The 19758-nt window shown below is 32.7% G+C and overlaps 1 protein-coding gene across 1 annotated transcript in view; it reads left to right on the forward strand.

The window, feature by feature from the left end:
- Positions 1-19418, forward strand: part of LOC129235158 (E3 ubiquitin-protein ligase TRIM33-like) — a 75050-nt gene extending 55632 nt beyond the window's left edge. Inside the window, exons 4-8 of the mRNA XM_054868849.1 lie at positions 1060-1270; positions 4452-4655; positions 4812-5371; positions 12142-12395; positions 18381-19418. Of these exons, the coding sequence (XP_054724824.1) occupies positions 1060-1270; positions 4452-4655; positions 4812-5371; positions 12142-12395; positions 18381-18403 (1252 nt within the window). The 3' untranslated portion in view covers positions 18404-19418. The remainder of the gene's footprint in view (positions 1-1059; positions 1271-4451; positions 4656-4811; positions 5372-12141; positions 12396-18380) is intronic.
- The last annotated feature ends 340 nt before the right edge of the window (positions 19419-19758 follow it).

The following is a 19758-nucleotide window of genomic DNA, read 5'->3' on the forward strand; positions in this document are numbered from 1 at the left end:
GTTCGAATTCATCAAAATTCGAAATTTGAAAATTTGCACTAATCGAATATTAGATATAGAAGAAAGTTAAAAGGAAGTATTGGATTCACGAAAAAATTTTCACTCAAAAATCAACCTTAATTTCCATTTTGCCCACCCCCAAATGAATGTTGAGGTCTTTTTTTCGACTCGACCCCCTATAGATAAGTGCCTAAGAATGTATGGACATGTTAAATATCCATTTTGACGATTCCCGAGTTATTTACGACGAATTTTCCCATGACATCTGTATGTGCGTATGTATGTCGCATAACTCAAGAACGATATGTCCTAGAGGGTTGAATTTTGGTACGAAGACTCCTAGTGGGGTCTAGTGCACCTCCTTTTTTGGTTGCATTCGGGTGTTTTAAAAGGGGTCTTTTGCTCCTTTTTGGAGAGAAATCATTGTTAATTTCAATGTAAACTCAAGTGGTGTTGCAATTGGCGGACACTTGGCAATGTATCGCCAGTCTTTTTGTCACCAACTTGGCGACAAATTTGGCATTTTTTTTAAAAATCTGGTTTCAATTTGGCCACTGTTGGTGATATTTAGAGAGTAAACTATTGAATCGCATTAAAATTGTCAATAATGGGAAAATGACATTAAATTGGACTAAAAGGAAGTCATGTGATGCACACATCAGCTCGTTTTTCTGTTGCTTTTCTGCCTTTGCTAGTATTTTATTCAATTTTAATATCAAATTATTCATACAAGTGGAAGTTATTGCACAGGTTTCTAGTATCTACAACAAACCCCTAATTTTCAGTACTAATGTTTACTTTTATATTTTTTAGCCTTTATTTTTTGTTAAGGAACCTATGATTTTTTTTATGTAATTATAAAAGGTAATTCAGAAAGATACACAAAACATATGAAGTAATAACATGACATTCTCGCAAATGTCATTAATTGGTTCATGTAGTATTGAGAAAAGAGTAGTTGAAAATTTTTTTGATGTATGCAAAAACTGATGCACTGGTGTGAAATTGTTCAATTGATGATATTTTCAGTAGTTAAAGTTAGAATTATTTTTATTTCAGGTTTATTACGGACATTAACAAAAGAGGTAAAGCTTTGCTACAAGAATTAAACAAAGTTTGCTCAGAGAAGAAAAACCAGTTGAATTTTAAAAATAAAGAACTGAGAACTATAGCAGAGCGATTAAAGCATTGCCAAAAGTTTGCCCATGCTGCTGTAACTCTTGGAAGTGAAACAGCACTTGTATATAGCAAAAAACCAATAATGAATCAGGTATGATTTACTACTGCAAAGATTGATAGAAAGAAATTTGTTTCAAATAGTATATGGAAATTTTTACTTAATTTTTTTTTTTTAATTAAAAAGTTAGCATTTGTAGCAGTAACATTATTTTGCAATGTATCAAATATGCTCTTAGTCTCAACTTTTATTACAGTTGTTGAATTGGAGATAACCCATATTAATGATAGGAGATTATCTCCTCTGTTTTGGGGAAAGAGATGGTATTTACAGCTCTGGGTGCTGCTATACAACATGATTTAGAAAATAATTTCATTAAAAGCTTACCAAGGACCTGAACTTAAAACACATAGAAACTTTAAAAAAAAATCCCATTACATTCCTTTGCTTCTCGTTACCTCATTTGTGGAAAAAAATATTTCTGAATACATTTCTTTAAACTAATCTGTAAATGATATGGCTTGCAAGTGTGTTGGTGTACCAAAAAAGTAATTTGTTGCAGTATTGCAGTCTTTGAAGCTTACGATTAAGTTTTCGGTGGAAATAAATTCAATGGGTTATTTTATTTTATTTATTTATTTATTTATTTATTTTTTTTTTTTTTGATGTCATATTGTCAAAAAAATTTCAATATTCTGACAATGTACATATTCATCTCAATTTCAAGGAAATAATCCAATAACATACCATTTGCTAGTTTTGGTATCACAGGCAGCATGCAGGAGTTACTCCGACAGTTGAATTTGAAAATTATTTAAAGAAAGTATTGAAAAGTTTACTCCACTCATATTACATAATAGCATTTTGACATTTTGAAAAAAATATAGGAAAACCGTAAAATTAAAAAAGCAGTAAAAATTTGAGCTTTCAGTGAAAAATATTCATCACAGACACAGTTCAGAGGTACCACTGCATTTAACTGTTGCTTACTACATCAACCAGTAGGCGTAGGTTTCTCAGACGTGGATCATTTTCAGTTTTATTTGGTAAATGTGCTGCTAAATAAGAGAATCATAAAACCTTTATGAGTTACGTCCATCACAGTCAAAGCGTGAAATTTATCAACATTAAGGACAATTTTGGAACAACTGATAAGACATCTTCATGTGTTAGCATCAACAAGACGGAAAAGCCTCAGGGGATGATAGAAGTCTGTTGAAAATATGGCACTAGGGCAACTGAAAATGACATTGTATTGTGATAAGCTTTAAAACATGCAAATTGCACTGCCGAGAGACAAATCCCTTGCAAAAATGTGTCAGCCATTTGAATTTGAATTTGTTTATTAAAGCAAAAATTGTTGCAGAATTAACAGTTGTCACCAAATTATTTCACTGCAAACATTCTTTAGGCACTAATGAGACTAGAAATTGACAAGGACAGCATGACTCTTATCTTCTGTTGAAAGGCAATGAACACGGTTTACAATGACGTGTAACCCCACTTCGGCATTGCACACTTGCCGTTAACATTTGCCCACACGGCAAATGTCACAACAAGGAGAAAGCATTAACATAAGAGAAACCTCAGTACATATTATCTGCTCCTGTTATCTGTAAATGGAATAATTACTTTTCATCCCTCATCATCAATGTGTTTTTCCCCTCATAATTTTAGAATTTGTGTTTTTGTTTTAAAATTATTGTTTGAAGTTAGAATTATTATTTAAAGTAATTTATTAACTGCTTACATGTTTGAAAGATGACAAGAAATTAATTATTATTTTCTTTTTATTAGTATTCAATTATTTAATTGCAAGATTTGCCATTTATTTTGTCCTTATTAAATATGGAGTACGAAAATACAATATAAGGATTGCCCAAATGAAAAGTGGACAAGTGCGATAACGTCAGAATGAATGATTCGATTACAGCGCCATTGCATAAGTATATAAAGGGTAGTATGAGGTATGCATCTCAGATGCCGTTCAGCGGTGAAACCTGTTTGCAGTAGAGGAAATTGTGCAAAAGGGAAGTCGTGCTATCCATACAATGCACGATAGTACGATTTCTGGATGTGAAAGATCAGCGTAATATGGACATCTATCAGCGAATGGTAGCAGTGTATGGCAACTACTGTTTAGGTTATACGGCTGTAAACAAGTGGTGTAAAAGTTTTCGAGAAGGGCGACAAACGACATTGGATCTACCGAGACCAGAACGCGATCACCAACGATTCCATTACCTTTGTTAATGAAATGATCCGAGCAACTTGAAGGATTGACCCGTGAAATCCGTGACAAACTCAATCTGAGTGAAGGAACGGGCCACTTTAATTCACCCATTCCAGGGCCACTTAAGAAAGCATTACAGGGTATACGTTTCCATTCAGACGATGAAGTGGAAGAAGCTGTGCAGGACTTTCTCAAGAATCGGCCCGGATCTTTCTACAGCAAAGGCATTGACCTGCTGCCGCAACGCTGGGACCTGTGTTTCAACACCCATGGCGATTTCTTTTGATTTACATTAAAAGTATTATTTTTATTCAACTTCTCCACTTTTCATTTGAACAACCCTTATATCGTCGCCTCAGAGCAACAGTAAGATATCTAATCACAGAAATAACACTAAGATATCTTACTGTTGCTCTGAGGTGACGATGTATATAACCAAGTCATTAGAGCAGATAGTGCAAAAGTTTTTGTTGATTGCTATAATAATATTAAGATGTAATTTTGGATTTTATCAAAATTAATAGAGAAATCTAGAATAGATCTCTTCAGGGTAAAGGTATTTTTAAAATGCTAGGAAACTGAAAATTCTGTGGGCTGCATTTTAACAAATAATTTGTTGAAAATTAAAACTGTATGTTAGTCAATACATGATTTGTGATCATGAATGAAAGAGATGTTAACACAACTAGGGGGGAGGGGGGACCCTGAAGCATTAAAAATTGCCGCAATTGAAACATAATTAAAGATGCTATTATTGAGAAGAAAATATAAGATTTGGTTTAACATTAACAGAAAAACCTGACCATAATAAGGAAAGTAATGGCTGAAAAATCTGCTGATGATACTGTGTTGAATGTCTGACATCAACTCTTAACTACCCTCCATTGTTCATTTTTGCTGTAAAAATTACACTAAGGTCTGATTTATTGTGATATTTTTGGCCTTTGAAAGTCATAACTATTGACACATAAAAACCTTTATTCAATTATTGTGACATGGTATTTTGTTTTTCACTTAAAATTTTTTGTATGTGTTTTTCAGTTACGGCGCATTTTGAGGCATCGATGTGAAGTACCAAACCCTAACCATATGGTGGATATTCAGTTTAATTATGAAACAAGCTTTTTAACTCAATATATTAGCAGCTTGGGACAGATATTAGTAGATTCACATCCTCTTCCAGGATCCTCAGCTAATCAAAATGCCATGTTGCCTATGCCGCAAAATATGTCTCAGAGTCCAATAGTAAGTATGACGAATTTCATGCCTATGTGGATTGATGTTCAAATGTAATTTTTGTGTGTGTGTTTTCTATGCAACACATTTTTTTACAGGTTAGATAAGTCCCATTCAGCTTTGTGTATGTCATTGTACTTATTTTGTGCCATTTTTATATTTCAGCCATCTACACCTACACCTCCTATGAGACAAGTTTCACACGTTCAAATGAATCCTCAACGTAATGTTCCCATTCCTGTTCAACAAATGAATCAGCAGCTAGGCCCTTATGGTCAACCTCAAGTGACTTCTTCTACTGATTTAGCTAGGACTCCTAATAATCCTCAAATGAGGCAGGTGCTTACAAATAGCAAGATGGTCAATTACAATCAAAATCACATGCAGCCACGAGCTCGTGTTCAACAATCTCCACAGGCTAACTATACCATGCAAGCAAATCAAGGTTACACTCCAAGACATGTAATGCACCAACAACAACCTCAAGCCCAAATTCGACAACACCCACAAGTGCAACAACAGCAACAACAACAGCAGCAACAACAAGTATCAATGCAACGAGTACAAGAACGGCAACAAGTTCAAGTACAACAAGTTCAAGTGCAACAGCAAAATTACACTCAACAAAATACCCCAAATCAGTTGCCAATGCCCTTAAGACAAAACAAAAGTATTTCTGTAACAGCACTTCCTTCACCATCTGGGCCATCTCCTTCCAAACAAAGGTAAGTTGATTGGTGCTTATGAAAATTTCAAAAGCTTCAGTTCCTAGCAAAAAAATATCTAAAAAAAAGTTATTGATATGGTGGCTAAAATTTTAAAGGGGGTGGGGAATAATTATAAATGAATAAAATGTTGTTGAAAACTTTCATATTTTATTTCAGTTATGAGTTAAAAATACTGTATAGTGGTTGAATATTTGAATATTGAGAATTGCACATGATACCTTTTGTACTTGAAAAGAAAAGTAAGGCTTTTTCATCTTAGGGCAACAATAAGACATCCAATCCCAGAAATAACACTAAGACAGTAGTACAGTAGTGTAACATTTCTGGGAGGGATTTTCAAAATCGAAAACTGATGCTTTCTTTTTTTTCATTTATTTCTGATATGAAAATATTGTTCAATATATTTAACCAAACTGTTTCTATTTCTTAGCAATTGTTCATTTATAGCACTTGCTTAAAATTAACTGTTATTGATGTAATGATGACTTTAAAACAAAGAACAAGGGGAGAGGGCACACAATATATTCGTAATAACTTCATTTTAACTTTATATCCAGCTTTCATGGTTTTTTCATGGGGTCATTTAAAACCTTCCCCTTCAGACACGTGTTTTGATGAATGCACATAAGAGCTAAGTCATTTGCTAATTCATCTGAAATAGTTTAACAGAAATTCTAAACCCAATGTAAGAATGTCATAATCCTTAGAGGAGAAGCATTTATTTATTTTTAAAGCTATTAAAAACACTTTCAAAGTTTATGTAGGTCAAAATTAAGATAACAAAAGGGTCACTTTCATTTTATCAAATGCAAGCTAATAACTATTTTCCTAAAAGGGTTCGTACAGCGCTGGAAATGCTGAGTGATCATGATCCTCTTATTGCATTTAATTAAGACCATTTTGCCCTTTTATACTAGAAGGGGTGTTCATTATGAAATATTACTTTTATGTTTAAAAATTGGGAAATAATTTGTGATTGCTTCCCATGGTATTTTAAATGCAAACATTACCATTTCACAAACATTTGTTCTTTTCCTTAAATTTGAATTGCCAAAAAATTGCTTGTTTTGATTTGAACCGTGCACAATTTTGAAAAACCAATATTCAGTTTTTTTGGTTTTAAAACTTTATTTTTGCTAATTTTTTATATTTTTCTCTTTCACAAATGCATTTAAAATAGGAATGTGTAATTTCAGTATATTGCTGTGAGCAGAGATATTTTAAATGCTTCTACAAGTCAACTGCTTACAGCTGAGAAAATATGCCTCAACCCATATACCCCATGCATATTTTCATTCTTGAGCTTGGTATTTAAATAAAATTGAGCAGCATAGAAACCAGAGGGGTAAAAGCATTTGAAATTTCTAAATTGTTTATTTATTTATTTATTTATTTATTATTTTTATTTTTTTATTAATGCAAAATGTGAAGCAATCTAAATGTTAAAAATCAAAATAATACACTTCCATCTTTCCCTGCTATCTTCCATTTCATCCTTAGAAAGTTGTACGGAATTGATCACTATTGTGGTCTTTCCTCTTTTAGTATGTTTCACTCCTTCAAAATGAACTATTTCACTCCTCTAAAAAAAAACATTTTTCCATGCTTTGAGAAAAAAAACCCTTTCTATACCCGTGGTTGAGAATGTGTTGTAATCTTGAAACATCTGGTTTTTGTTGATTTCTCATTTTGTTCCTAAAACAGCAGACCAAAAAAATTCTATTAATTTTTTTTTTTTCAATCTACTTTTCCAAAAACATATTACACTTGGACCTATTCTTCCAGACTCGCTTTAAAGATATGTTTACGGAAAAAAGAAATAGTCATGTCTAAAACAGTGATTCTCAACCTTTTCCCCCCTCTTGAACCCCTTGTAAAATGCAAAAGAAGTTGGGGGAACCCAAGCCAAGAATGTAGCAAGTGTAGTAAGAGTAATTTACAGTAAAACCTATAAAGTTGACCACCTGTCAAAGTTGACTGCTATTTTCAGGCTCAGAATTGGATGTAATCCAAGTATCATGCAATTCAACCTCTATAAGTTGACCACCTGTTTAAGTTGACCACTAAAGTAGTGCACCACAAGTGGTCAACTTACCCAGGTTTCACTGTAATAAGTAACAAGTCAAAAAAAGGGGAGGGGGAGGGAAAAGAAGAAGAGGAAAGAAAGCCATGCATGCAATAAAATTTGGGAGAGAAGTGCTTTTGTTTGATTTTATTCGATACGATACAATAGGTTGTTATCAGAACAGAAACATAGCAGCAAAATATATTGTAGAAGCACAAACATTTCTATAAATTAAAATCCTAATAACTTCAGTTCATTTTGAAAAAAAAAAAAATCTTAATGGGATAGTTGTTGAAGCAACTCAAAGTTTGACTCAAATGTCTGATGCCTTACTTAGGTTAAACATTTAATTTGCTTTTGAATTTGTCTCTGTGTATGTTAAATCCTTTTCCCCTGCATTCTACCAACTTGCTTCAAATGTTTGTGCTTTTGAACTTTTCACCTCTGTAGCTCCTCAGAAGAATGTTGATGGTAAAATCCTGTTACAATGAATACCAATACAACAAAGTATCCATTTCAACAAAGTAAAATTTCAGTCTGGATTTTAACTTCCATTTCGTTTCTTGAATTCCATTTTACAACGAAACCCTGTTACAACAATTAAAATTTGTGATCCCTTCAGGGTTCGTACAGGTCATGGAAATCCTGGAAAGTCATGGGAAAAAAATAAGCAAATTTTTCGGACCTGGAAAAGTCATTGAAAATTGAAATTTTCATTTAAAGTCATGGAAAATTATAGAAAATTGTTTAAAGTCATGAAAAAATGTCCTGGGCAAGAAGAAAGTAACATTAGCTAAAAGAGGATTAGAAATATTGAGTGATTTAACAGTATTGCATATTAAAACTGGAAAATTGAACAATCTCAAAAACAAATCTGAATTTTGAAATCTCATTACATCCACTTCTGTAGCAGCCGCTCGTCTTTTTTGAGATGTGATTTTACTGCTTGGACATCACTCATTTTGCATTTATCATTATTTTCAACACTTTTTATATTTTATATTCTGAAATAGCGAACTTGCACATTCTTGATTTTGCCATGCCCATTTAAAAATGCATTTCAGTTGCATCCAAGTTTGTTTCCGTCACTCGTAAAAGCTTTATTATTAAATTTATCAGAGTTTATCTCTATTTGTTGAAAGTTTTAGAAAATGAAGATCTTTAGTCAAGTGATAGAATACAGAAATAGAAGATTTCCAATACTCTAAAACAGTAGTGCCCAACATGCGGCCCACAAAACTAATCCATGCGACCCACTGCTACATTCAATGTCAGGAATCAAACACTAAGTTCTAGAATTTCTGAACCTATTAATTTATATGCATTTGAAAATGTGCAAATAAGTAAACAAGTACTTTTGAATCAGAAGATATTATTCGCTACTGAGTCTTTTCTCGTTTTTTTGTTTTTGAATATAAACACAGTCAGTTCGTAATAACTCAAAGTCTGATAACTCGAATATTACTATAACTCGAAGTTTTAATCAAGTCCTGACCCCTTTGTCTTTAATTCCGTGCTAATTATTCTCAATATCTGAAAGTTAACTTCCTTTAACTCGGAAGTTTTTTTCAAAGATGACCCAAAATTTATTTCGGAAGAACGAAAAAAAAAAAGGAAAGAAACAAGTGATTATGAGAGAAAGATTAATTCACCTTCACTTACAATTCATGCCCAGTAAACCTCTAAAGCAAGAAGAGCACCTGTTGAGCCACTGTGCGATAAAGGAGTTATACGTGCGGAAATGATATATCTTGTTTTCTTTAGCTGTTCTGTACTGTTAACACTTTGACATGTTGCTGGACTATGAATTTGTTTTTAAGCTGTCAAGTTGTCAAGTCAACTGACTGTACCTTTATTTAAAAGCTGACTTAAGTAAGGGTTGCGTTCCACTTCATTCTTTAGTTCGATCATTTGCTGATAAGTTCCTGAGAGACAGAGAGTGAGTTTTCTTTTCTATTTAATATATCTAAGCAAGTACTCTGTCAATGATATTAAAAGAAAAAGAGAAACGTCTAAAGTGGTAGAATCCATGAATCGGAATTTGAAATGAAGATGTGTACCTTTCCTGAAGTAGAATCAGCTCTATTCAATTGATTCCAGCAGTATTGAAATCAAAACCATGCTTTTGATTTTTTTTGTCAATATTTTTGATTAAACTGTGCATATTGTACTTAAAAACTTTTAAGTTCTGTAATTTTATTTGTTATATGAACATATTAAAATATTCGATAGTTTTTAATATTAAATGTCGGAAACTGAAACTAGCGGTAAGTCGAACTTCCGATAAGTCTAAGTTTTTTGCCGATCCCTTTAGATTCGAGTTATCGTAAATTGACTGTATCTGGTTTAGAAACATGAATTTACTAACAAATGTGGTTTTTCTTTAATGAATCAAAGTACTGTCAAGTTATGTGTACTATGCTCAAATGATGCTAAAAGGCAACTTTTGAAGCAAATTTATTGAGACTTAGTAATGACTCATTCAACCTTTGTCCCATTCATTATCATTCTACCTGTTTATAAAATGACTAGTGGTACCCGCACGGCTTTGCCCGTAATAGAAAATGAAAAGGTCTTTTGGTTACCAAATAATGTATGGTGAATTTTCTCGCCAATTGGCTTGTGCCCATGTTACAGTTCCACGTTATGATAATTTCGTAATTTACTCGTCCATCTTATGATAATTTTGTTCTTAAAATTGCAATAGAAAAAGAACCACATCGAATTTTTGAAAAATCGCTTTGAGGTGCACACCCCCATGCTACAAACTAACTTTGTGCCAAATTTCATGAAAATCGGCCGAACAGTCCAGGCGCTATGTGCATCACCGAGATCCTGACAAACAGAGAGGCTTTCAGCTTTATTACTAGTAAAGATTATTAGACATTTGAGCACCGTAACATTTCATTCACTGTATTTGTACTTTAAGTTATATGATGAAGAAAAATATGAATAGTTCGTTTTTTAGGTGTACAGTCGACTCCCGCTACAGCGCGATCCGACTTACGTGAAATGGCTATAACGCAAGTTTTTCAGGAGCAACGAATTTTAGAGCTAAAGCGAATTTTTCGCTCTCAACACGAAAATATTTGGAGAGGAGTACTGACGCTAAGTTTCGGCTTTGTTATTGTGTACAATATTTATTTCGTGAATGTCACTTTCTCCCATTGATCATTGATTTTGTGCATTGTAACAGTATTTTATGTTGAATAATGCAGCTTTTTTTAAAAAAATACAGTAAAAATTCAGCTCTTTATGTAAGAAACGGTAATATGTAGTTGAAAAATAGCCTAACACAGTTTAAAAGGTGTCTAAAAATGTCGAAAATGATTCGATATGTAATAAAAAAAAATCGTATACGCAACATTTTTCCACAACGCGAAATTTCAACTTACGCGAGGAGTCTTGGAACGCATCCCTCGCGTAAATCGGGATTCGACTGTACACTGATATTTTTTCTGTCACAAGTAAGTGCTTCGATGAGGTAGGGGCATTGACTTACAAGTTTCGCTAATACTCATTTCCAAAAGGTTTCAAGTTTGATATTGAAATACCTCGCATTATTCTCTTCATGTAACAAGGTCATGAAATTTTTTATGCAGTCATGAAAAAGTCTTGGATAAATCATGAAATTTTTTCATCAGAATTGAGTATGACCCCGTCCCTTGAAATTTGTTGTAACAGGATTTCACTGTATATATAATGCTCCCATCTCCTTTTGAAAATGAATGATGGCTATGAAACGGTTAAAACTGAAAAAATTGGAGAGAGGGTTGGGGCAGTTTTTAAAAGTTTGGTGGGGACGTGTTGTTGGAAAACGTTGGCTATATTTGGATTTAGGGTGTCATTTTGCACATAAATCAGCAAGAATGATGTCAGAAGCATTTTATGATTATAATCACATAATAGAGATTAGAATGCGGTCGTTTCCAAAATTTTAGAAGTATTTTTTTCTGAATGCTTAAAAACATAGGATCTGACCATTTTTTAAATAATTTGTTTAAGTTTATTATTTTAAAAAATATTACTTCAATCAGCGCGCTTTTAATGTTAATGCTTCTGTTCGATGACATCACAAATGACGAAATGCTATTCTATGTTGCCATTCACAGAGCAAAATATTTAATTTGTATCTTTACTCACCTGTATTGGTAACGATATGGTTGATAGCAAGCGTAGAGCGCAATTTTAATTTGCTTCATGATTATCATAACATGGAATTTGGGTGGAAAGATGCAGCAAAGTGCATCATTTGTGACGTTATCAAGACCATGCTTTGTTTCAAAAATCGGACATTTAAAAAAAACTGTTGGGAAAATAAAAGTAGTTTCTGGATACATGTTTTTTTTTTTTTTTGCTTATTGTATCAATTTCAGTGATAAAAAGTACTACTTTTGACTGAAGGAACAACCCTATTATAATCATTCTTACAAGATTTCACAATTATTTTAATTGTGAAAATAAACAATTAATCCTTACAGTATTTAATTTTTCTGATGATAGATTGATTGATTTGTAACATTCAAACCTAATCAAAATGAATCATAACTGAATTTTCTAAAAGCATTAAGTTACTGATGTGTCTTTTCATATCATATGGTCATATAAATTTTTTGCCAATTGATTATTTGATAATAATAAATTCAAATCAAATATTTCAATTTGATTATTGATTTTTTTTTTTTTTTTTTTGTATTTGAAGGGCTATTGCACCTCGAGCCTCCATGAACATAAGTACAATGAATAATCAGAACAATTTGCAGCACATAAATAGTACTCAAGCTAGTCCTCATAGGCCTCAAGGGCCTCAAGTTATTGTTATAGATGATCAACCAAATCAGAAGACTCCAAATATGTCGAATACTTCCAGACTTTCACATTTTCCTAGTAGCATAGCAGCTACAATTGCTGCAAATCCACAGTTACAAATTCAGCCAGCAAATTATAACAATTCAAGTAAGTTTTAAGAAGAATAGAGCTTTGTGTATTAATTTTTAAATATTTTTTCTCTTTGTAAATTCAGTGCCTACTGAACTTGATAAATATTTATTTCTTCAGGTAAAATATTCATATCATTCAAAAGTTTTTTTTCTACAGCTTCATTATAGTCTGGCTCTGGTTTGTTAAAAAAAAAAAAAAGTTTGACTTTGGATTAGTTCATTTACATTTGGGTTGAAAGAGATATAAAATCTTTGATTGACACAATGACACACAGATTGACACAATGACAATAATCCTTATTGGAAAGGCAAACCAGCTTTCCTCAAACCTATTTTAACAAATGGTGGTTGAATGTTAAAATGTTGGAAAATGTTTAAGCCAATTTCAGCTGATCGGAAGTCTACTTATCAGGACCAGACTAGCCTTCCATCTGTATTTTTTTGATTTGGTATTTTGATATAAATATTTATATTCTGCATTGCTGTTGTCGAAATATGATAGCATCCGCTTTTATAAAACTCACTCGGTGTTTATCATGTGATTTTACCACTTAGAGATTAATAATTTTGGGTTCGACATTATTTTGAACCTTTTTTATATTTCTAATTGTTTATTTGAAAAGTAGCACGCTTGAAATTTTGCAACGCCCACTTGAAAATTTTAAGCAATTTGCATTTGAGTCGATTCAAGACAATATCCAAGTTTTCATAAAGTTTCACCACAGTGTTTATCTTGAAATTGAGAATGTTTTTGAAAATAAAATCAGTCTAAAAAAGTTTATTAAAAGTGGCTATAAAATATGAAAAACATGAAATTTTCATTGAAAATGTTGCGAATACCCAAATTTGATTTTTTATTCATTATTTCTTTTTCTAAAATTTTGGCGTTCATATCATGGAAGTTGATCGACTAATTATCTGTTCTCTTATTAATAATCTAATAATAAAACACCAAGAGGTAACATTTTTCAAATGATCATTTGAAATCTCTTTTTACATCCGGCTAATATTCCATTCATATGAAACAATAGAGTTATTTTGATGCAAGCTAGTTTATGCAAGCTTAAGATGACTAATTTTGTTACTTATTCTGATAGCATGTATGTTTCGTTTAGCATTTTTCTCACAAGAAATACCGCTGTCGACTTAAAAGAGGTGAATCAACTAGTAGTCATTCATGAAATACACCGCCAGCTCAGTCATTTCCAGCCGAGGACTGCAGTTTCGTATTTATTAGCACTCATCAGCCCGGCATAGGAAAGTGACTGAGCTGGAGATGGAAAACCTCTAAAAGGAAGCCAAGAGTGCCAAACAAACTGGTTGCTAATATAGGATTAACAGACCAGACGAGTGACAGAAGCAATGGTTCCAGCTCAGTCACTTTCTTATGCCGGGCTGATGAGTGCTAATAAGCACGAAACTGCAGTCCTCGGCTGGAAATGACTGATTGAGCTGGCGGTGTATTTCATGTATTTCTGCTTTAGCCCTGGCTAATGGGCGGTAATTTACTAAATGTTAGTCATTGGTTGAAAATTTTCCAATCTATCAAAAATATGTAGAACTCTTGAAAAACAAAATTACTAAACACATAACAGAGGTTACCTGTAAATATGCCGGTGAACCAAATTGCCTTTTGATTTTCTATCACAGGCAAGGTCCTGTGAGTACTGCTAGTAATGGATAAAAATGAAATACCTCTTGAATAAATAATATTCCCATCCAAAGTTGCAGCAATGTACTATTTTTTCAAAAATAAGTGAGTTGAAAATATTATAATTTTAATCTAAATTTTTTATATATATCTGCTGTGTTTAAACTAAAACTTATTAAACTGATGAAAAATATCTGCTAACCCTAGTGTACTGTCAGTCCTTAAGTAGTAATATAACTGAATTTTAATGTATCATAAAAATTACCCTTGTTTTCATATTATTAAGTAGGGCACGGGTAGGAGAATCAGCATGATGTGCATCCTAGATTCTTGAGAAAGTCTGCAGATTAATTTTTAGTTGAGGGCAAAGGAAAACTTTAAAAACTTTTATGAAAGAATAATCCTAAATTTTAGCAAATGAAGATTTGTACTATATTTTCTGGAATACATAATCTCAGGCATACGCCGTACTGAGGAGTATTTGTATCAAAAACCTGACCAAAAGTCAAAAATCTCCCTCTTTCATACGTTTTCGGACAACTGATTAGTTACTACGTCATATTCTATCCCATGAAACCTCTCCACCTTCATTAAGCACCATACGAATGCTTTAAACTCAGCCATTGATGAATCTGCACTGTTGTTTTTGTGGAAGCTGCATTTGTTGGTCAAATTCTATCAGCTGCATCAGGTGCTGTTTTTGGTATTAAAGAATAATCCTAATGGAGATGGAAGATGAAGGTATATACTTTACTATGATATACATTCAATATAACTTTTACTTCAGGAAATATTTTTTCAAAGCATTTTAAACAACTATAAAAACGCTGTTCGATTTTGAAAAAAATTTAAGCTGAAAGGTGTTTGTATATGTTCAGAGCTACAATTCGGGTATCAAAATGAAGTTCAGTGTTTCCTTAAAAAAGATTTGAAAGAAAATTTACCCCATTTTTACCCCCCTGTGTTTAAAACCGGTTTAAACTTATTGATGTATATTTGTTTTTTTTCTTTTGGGTTTGCACATAGTCTCATTTCTTTTCAATATCTTCAAGGAAGTTTAAAGAAATGACAAAAAAAAGTCATTATATGTCATAATGCAAAAGTGTCCATCCAAGAAAATAGATGAAAAATCTATATTTTTTCAGAAACATCTTGCAGAAATAACTAAATGTCCGAAAGTGAGCTTAATGAGTTAAAACACTCTTTAAGTCATTTTAAGACCGATTTCAAGAGAAAATGGGCTTCTGCTAAGTGTATGGAGGATCGTTTTTTGAAAAAGAACGAGCAGTGGCTCAGCAATTTCCTTAAATTTGCAGTTTGGAACGCCAAGAAACCTAGAAGCCCAACTAAGGACTTTGTTGAATTAAGCAAAAGAGGCAAAAGAAGGAAAACAAAAGATTTGAGGGATCATGTACCCATGGAGGAGTTAACCTATGCTGCTCAAATGAGTCAACGAGCAGAAGGAAATGCTGACGTGTCTAAAATAATCAAAGACATAACTTTAAAAGCCCATAAGAGCTAAAAAATTGAAAGGCTATTTCTTCTGCAAAGAAAAATGAAATTAAAAAACACACTCCGTGTTATTCCTTGGAAATCTTTGTGAAAGACCAGTGGCCATAAGATTGATACAGAAAAATTTGCGAGTTACACGTACGAAACTGCAGAACTTTACTTGCAGCTATATAAGTGGTATCCAATGTCACCCACGTTCACAAAGTTTTAATATACGGTCCTATGGTCATATCCTATTTTATACTGCCAATTGGGCAACTCTCAGAAGAAGCTGCTGAAGCTAGCAAAAATATTTCAAGCGCTACAGGCAAAGCTTCTCTCATAAATTTTCACATGCGATGTGCAATAGAGATGTGCTAAACAGGCTTTTATTAACTTCTGACCCACTAATCAGCAGCAATAGACCTCAGCCACGTAAGAAAAGCATATCATTTTCTTCTGGAACAATAAGTCTTCTGCTTCCTGAAATGCTGAGTGTGCAAAATGTGAGCAGTGATGAAGAAGCCGAAGATGAAAGCGACGCATCAGATTTTGATGATTAATTTTCAATTTAACAATTTCCCCGCTATTTTTAAAGAAATACACATTAAATAATACCTTATATTGCTGCTCTGTGAATTTCCTTTTGAAAAACAACATAAAATAAATTTGGCCAGATTTTTGAATCAAATACTCCACTGTGCGCCGGCTGGTGGCGGGATGGTAAGGCGCTGGCCTTCTATGCCTTGGAACCAGGTTCTGGCCTGCCTAAGGTGGCCAGTCAGTGGATTTTCGAGATACAGAAAATCATCAGCGCCCATGTGGTATGATGAAATATCCCTTGAGTATTCGTTTGGCTTAGAATTCCCTCAGCAAAATTTAAATTCCTTGTGCGATTTCGCATCAAAGAGAGCCCAGGCAGTGGCGCCAACACCATAGGGCTTGAGGGGGCCCGAGCCCCCTCAATAGTTTGTTTTGGGGGGCAGAGCCCCCTCAATAATTTAAGAACATTATTTGTCATATTATGGTTTCTAAAATCACAAAATTATGTTGGTATTTTTTACTTTCCTTGTTTGAAGATAGTTACATTGTAAAATACATTCAGTAATGAATTAAAGCAAAACACTATTGCGGTAGTAAACAGATTAATTGAAAACGAGTGGTGTGAATAATGATAGTGTTACGGTGCTGAAAGCACTCATAGAATTTGTCCCACTGCGCGAACCTCCGGGTAAGTCTGTCGCCGGCGGCTCCCTCATCCTAAGTGTTGCTGATCTGGAAAAAATATATTAATATTTGATTTGTACATTAAATGGAAGGTGTGATAGTTTTCTTCAATTATTAGAGTTAATAGATTAATCTGTATTATCTTTTTTAACTCTATCAAAGCTTTAATTTTTAGACATTATTTTTATTAAATGAACTCTGAGCCTTATTCAAAGCAAGCTTAAATTAGTTATTTCACTTATAGTAATCAAAGTGCGACAGCAATCTTTTATGCTTTATTCTTTTAATGATAGTTTAGATTTATTTAAATATCATTTCACTTTTTTCAGAGCTATATATTCACTGCTCTGTAATAGACTAAAAGCATAATTATTAATGTAAATTAAATTAGCTTTTTATGAAAATACCATGAGTGTTTTTTTTTTTTGTTTCGAAGTCAAAAAATGTGTCGGCTTGTCGATTTACCGAGAATCGAGTTTTTGGGGTTCTAATGTTGATCATATGACTATAAAATGCTTAAAAAACTTTAAAACTCACTATTTTTTATCTCAAATTTAGAAAATTTCCCCTAGCAAGACCCCCTCCCCCAATAGTCGTTATAAATCCGTGCCACTGGGACTTCCTTTCCCTGCAAGTCAAGTGCACTACCTTGTATGGTGCCGTAGCCTAGCTATGGCACTTCACGGCTCCCTACAAAATGGAATTGTAAAATTGTCCCTCACTTAAGGCAAGTGACATGATCTAATTGAAGCAGAAAATTTGTGTACCAATTTTTAGATTGTTTTGCTTTGAAAATGCCATGTCACATATTGTTTGTTTGTATAAATTATACACACCAGAAAATATGTAAGTTGGCATTTTCAAAGCACAAAAATCTGAATTTTTTCGTAGGGGGGGGGGGGCGCTCCGTGCTTTAACATACTCCCTAGATCCCGGTGACATTGGGCACCCCCCGCCCCAATAATTTTTCCAAGTCGGCGCCCCTGAGCCCATGTGCCTCAATTTGGTGGAAACTGGCATCAAAAACTACTTGTGTCATGCATCAGCTCCTTAACGTTGGCACATAAAAGACTGATGCCTTGTCAGGGAGTGCACTAGGTCTGGTTATGGCCAAATGGCCACTGGAGAGAGAGAGAGAGAAAAAAAAAATCTCAAGCATCATGTACTTGCAGTTTTTAGTTCATAATGTTGTTTTTGGGGAATTCTCCATGCTTATTTAGACTTTATGACTTTAGTAATGTCTCTCAAGCTTGCAGACAAGTTTTATGTGTTTGATCTGCATTGCAGAATGCAGACTGCTGAAAACGATTCTGCTAATCGGACTGCAGCATTGAGATTTTTTTCCCCAAAGCATCCTGTACATGTATGTGTGCTTATGTGTATTAAAGATTTAATAATTATTCTTATGTATCTACTGCTAAATATTAATAGCTCATAAAATAGTGACACATTTGCATTTACTTTTATCATAGTAATGTATACACAAAATAGCCTCTTTTTTTGCCTTCATTGTTTTTGAAAACATTCTTTCTTAAACTTGCACTTTCATTTTTATTTAATTATTTAATTTTATTGTAGCTCTTTCATAATTTATGAAGAACTTTAATATTTAATCAGAAGTTTATTTTTCAGGACATGGAAGAGGAAACTCATAATGTGATGTGTGTGTGTGCTTCAGTGCTGCATCATTCATTTTTAATCCTAGAAGTTAGAAAATTAATTTTGTAAAACTTCATGCAAAAAACATTTGCTTTCATCATTTAAATTTAAACATCAGCAACATTATATGTTTTGAATAATTCTACTTCTAGGATTCATTTTAAACAAATGATTTTTTTTTTCTTTTAATGTGTTGTGATGGGAAAATTTTAAGTATAGATTGATAAATCATATGCAGTACTGGTGTTTTACATGGAAGCATAAATACCTTGATGTTGTGTTTGCAGTGTTATGTATGAAAACATTGGAATTTGAGGATGATTGTGTGTAAACTTTAATATTTTGTTAATTTTACAACTCATATATAAATTGCTCAGAAGCAATAAGGTCCAGAAAACAAAAATTGAGTTTTTTTTTTTTTGTGTATTTACTGTACAATATATTTAGTAATAGTAAGAAAGGGAAAAAGAAGAGCCGGTAACCTAGCAAAGACAAAGCAATGTTGAGTTAATACTTTAATAACTAAGAAGTTTATTATTTATTCAGTTAAAGTTTTAAAAAAATGGAAGAAAGAAAAAAAAAGTAGTCTTAACCACCCATTGACTTTTGGGTAGACTGACACTTTTATATTATCATAAAAGAATACTAGTTTTTATTCTTTGTTTTCCCTGTATTTTCCTGTGTATTTAGTTTTTGCTTATTTTTTCCAAGTACTACATATAATTTATTCCTTCAAAGTAAAGTAGGCATTGAATTCAACTTAAAATTGTCATGCTGTCATTATGGCAGAAATTGGTTTGGTCCTTTTAGCTATAAATACCTTGTACTTTCATTATGTAACTATTACCTAACTTTAAAGAATGTCATGTAATTTTTTCCCATCATTCTTATATTTTATACATCGTTAATGTATATTTTTGAATTCAGAATATTTTATCGTAGTTAGTATCAGTCTTTGTCTTTTCTTTTTCATTCAACCCAAATGAAACATTGTATCTTTAAAAAATGAAAATAAATAAAATTGTATATAAAGATTTGGTTTTCATGTAGTTTTTTTTCCTTGTAATGACACATTTAAACAACATTGTGCATGGACCTTTACCACTTTCTGCCTGATGTCAGTCTGCTAAATATTAAAATTTTAAGCATTATAAATTGAATTTATTTTTTTTTTAAATGTGCAGTTTTAATTAGTTCTTTTTTAATAATTTATAAATTTTATTTTTATTATTAAGTGTTTTTTTAAGTGTTCATCTTTTGTTCAATTACTGTTTCTATAGCAGACTGATGCAGAATGGTACTGGTTTATTCCAATTTACTTTTTCATCTTTTTTTCAAAATGTCATTAAAA

This window comes from Uloborus diversus, chromosome 2 (genome assembly GCF_026930045.1).
Source record: "Uloborus diversus isolate 005 chromosome 2, Udiv.v.3.1, whole genome shotgun sequence".
Classification (NCBI taxonomy): Eukaryota; Metazoa; Arthropoda; class Arachnida; order Araneae; family Uloboridae; genus Uloborus; species Uloborus diversus.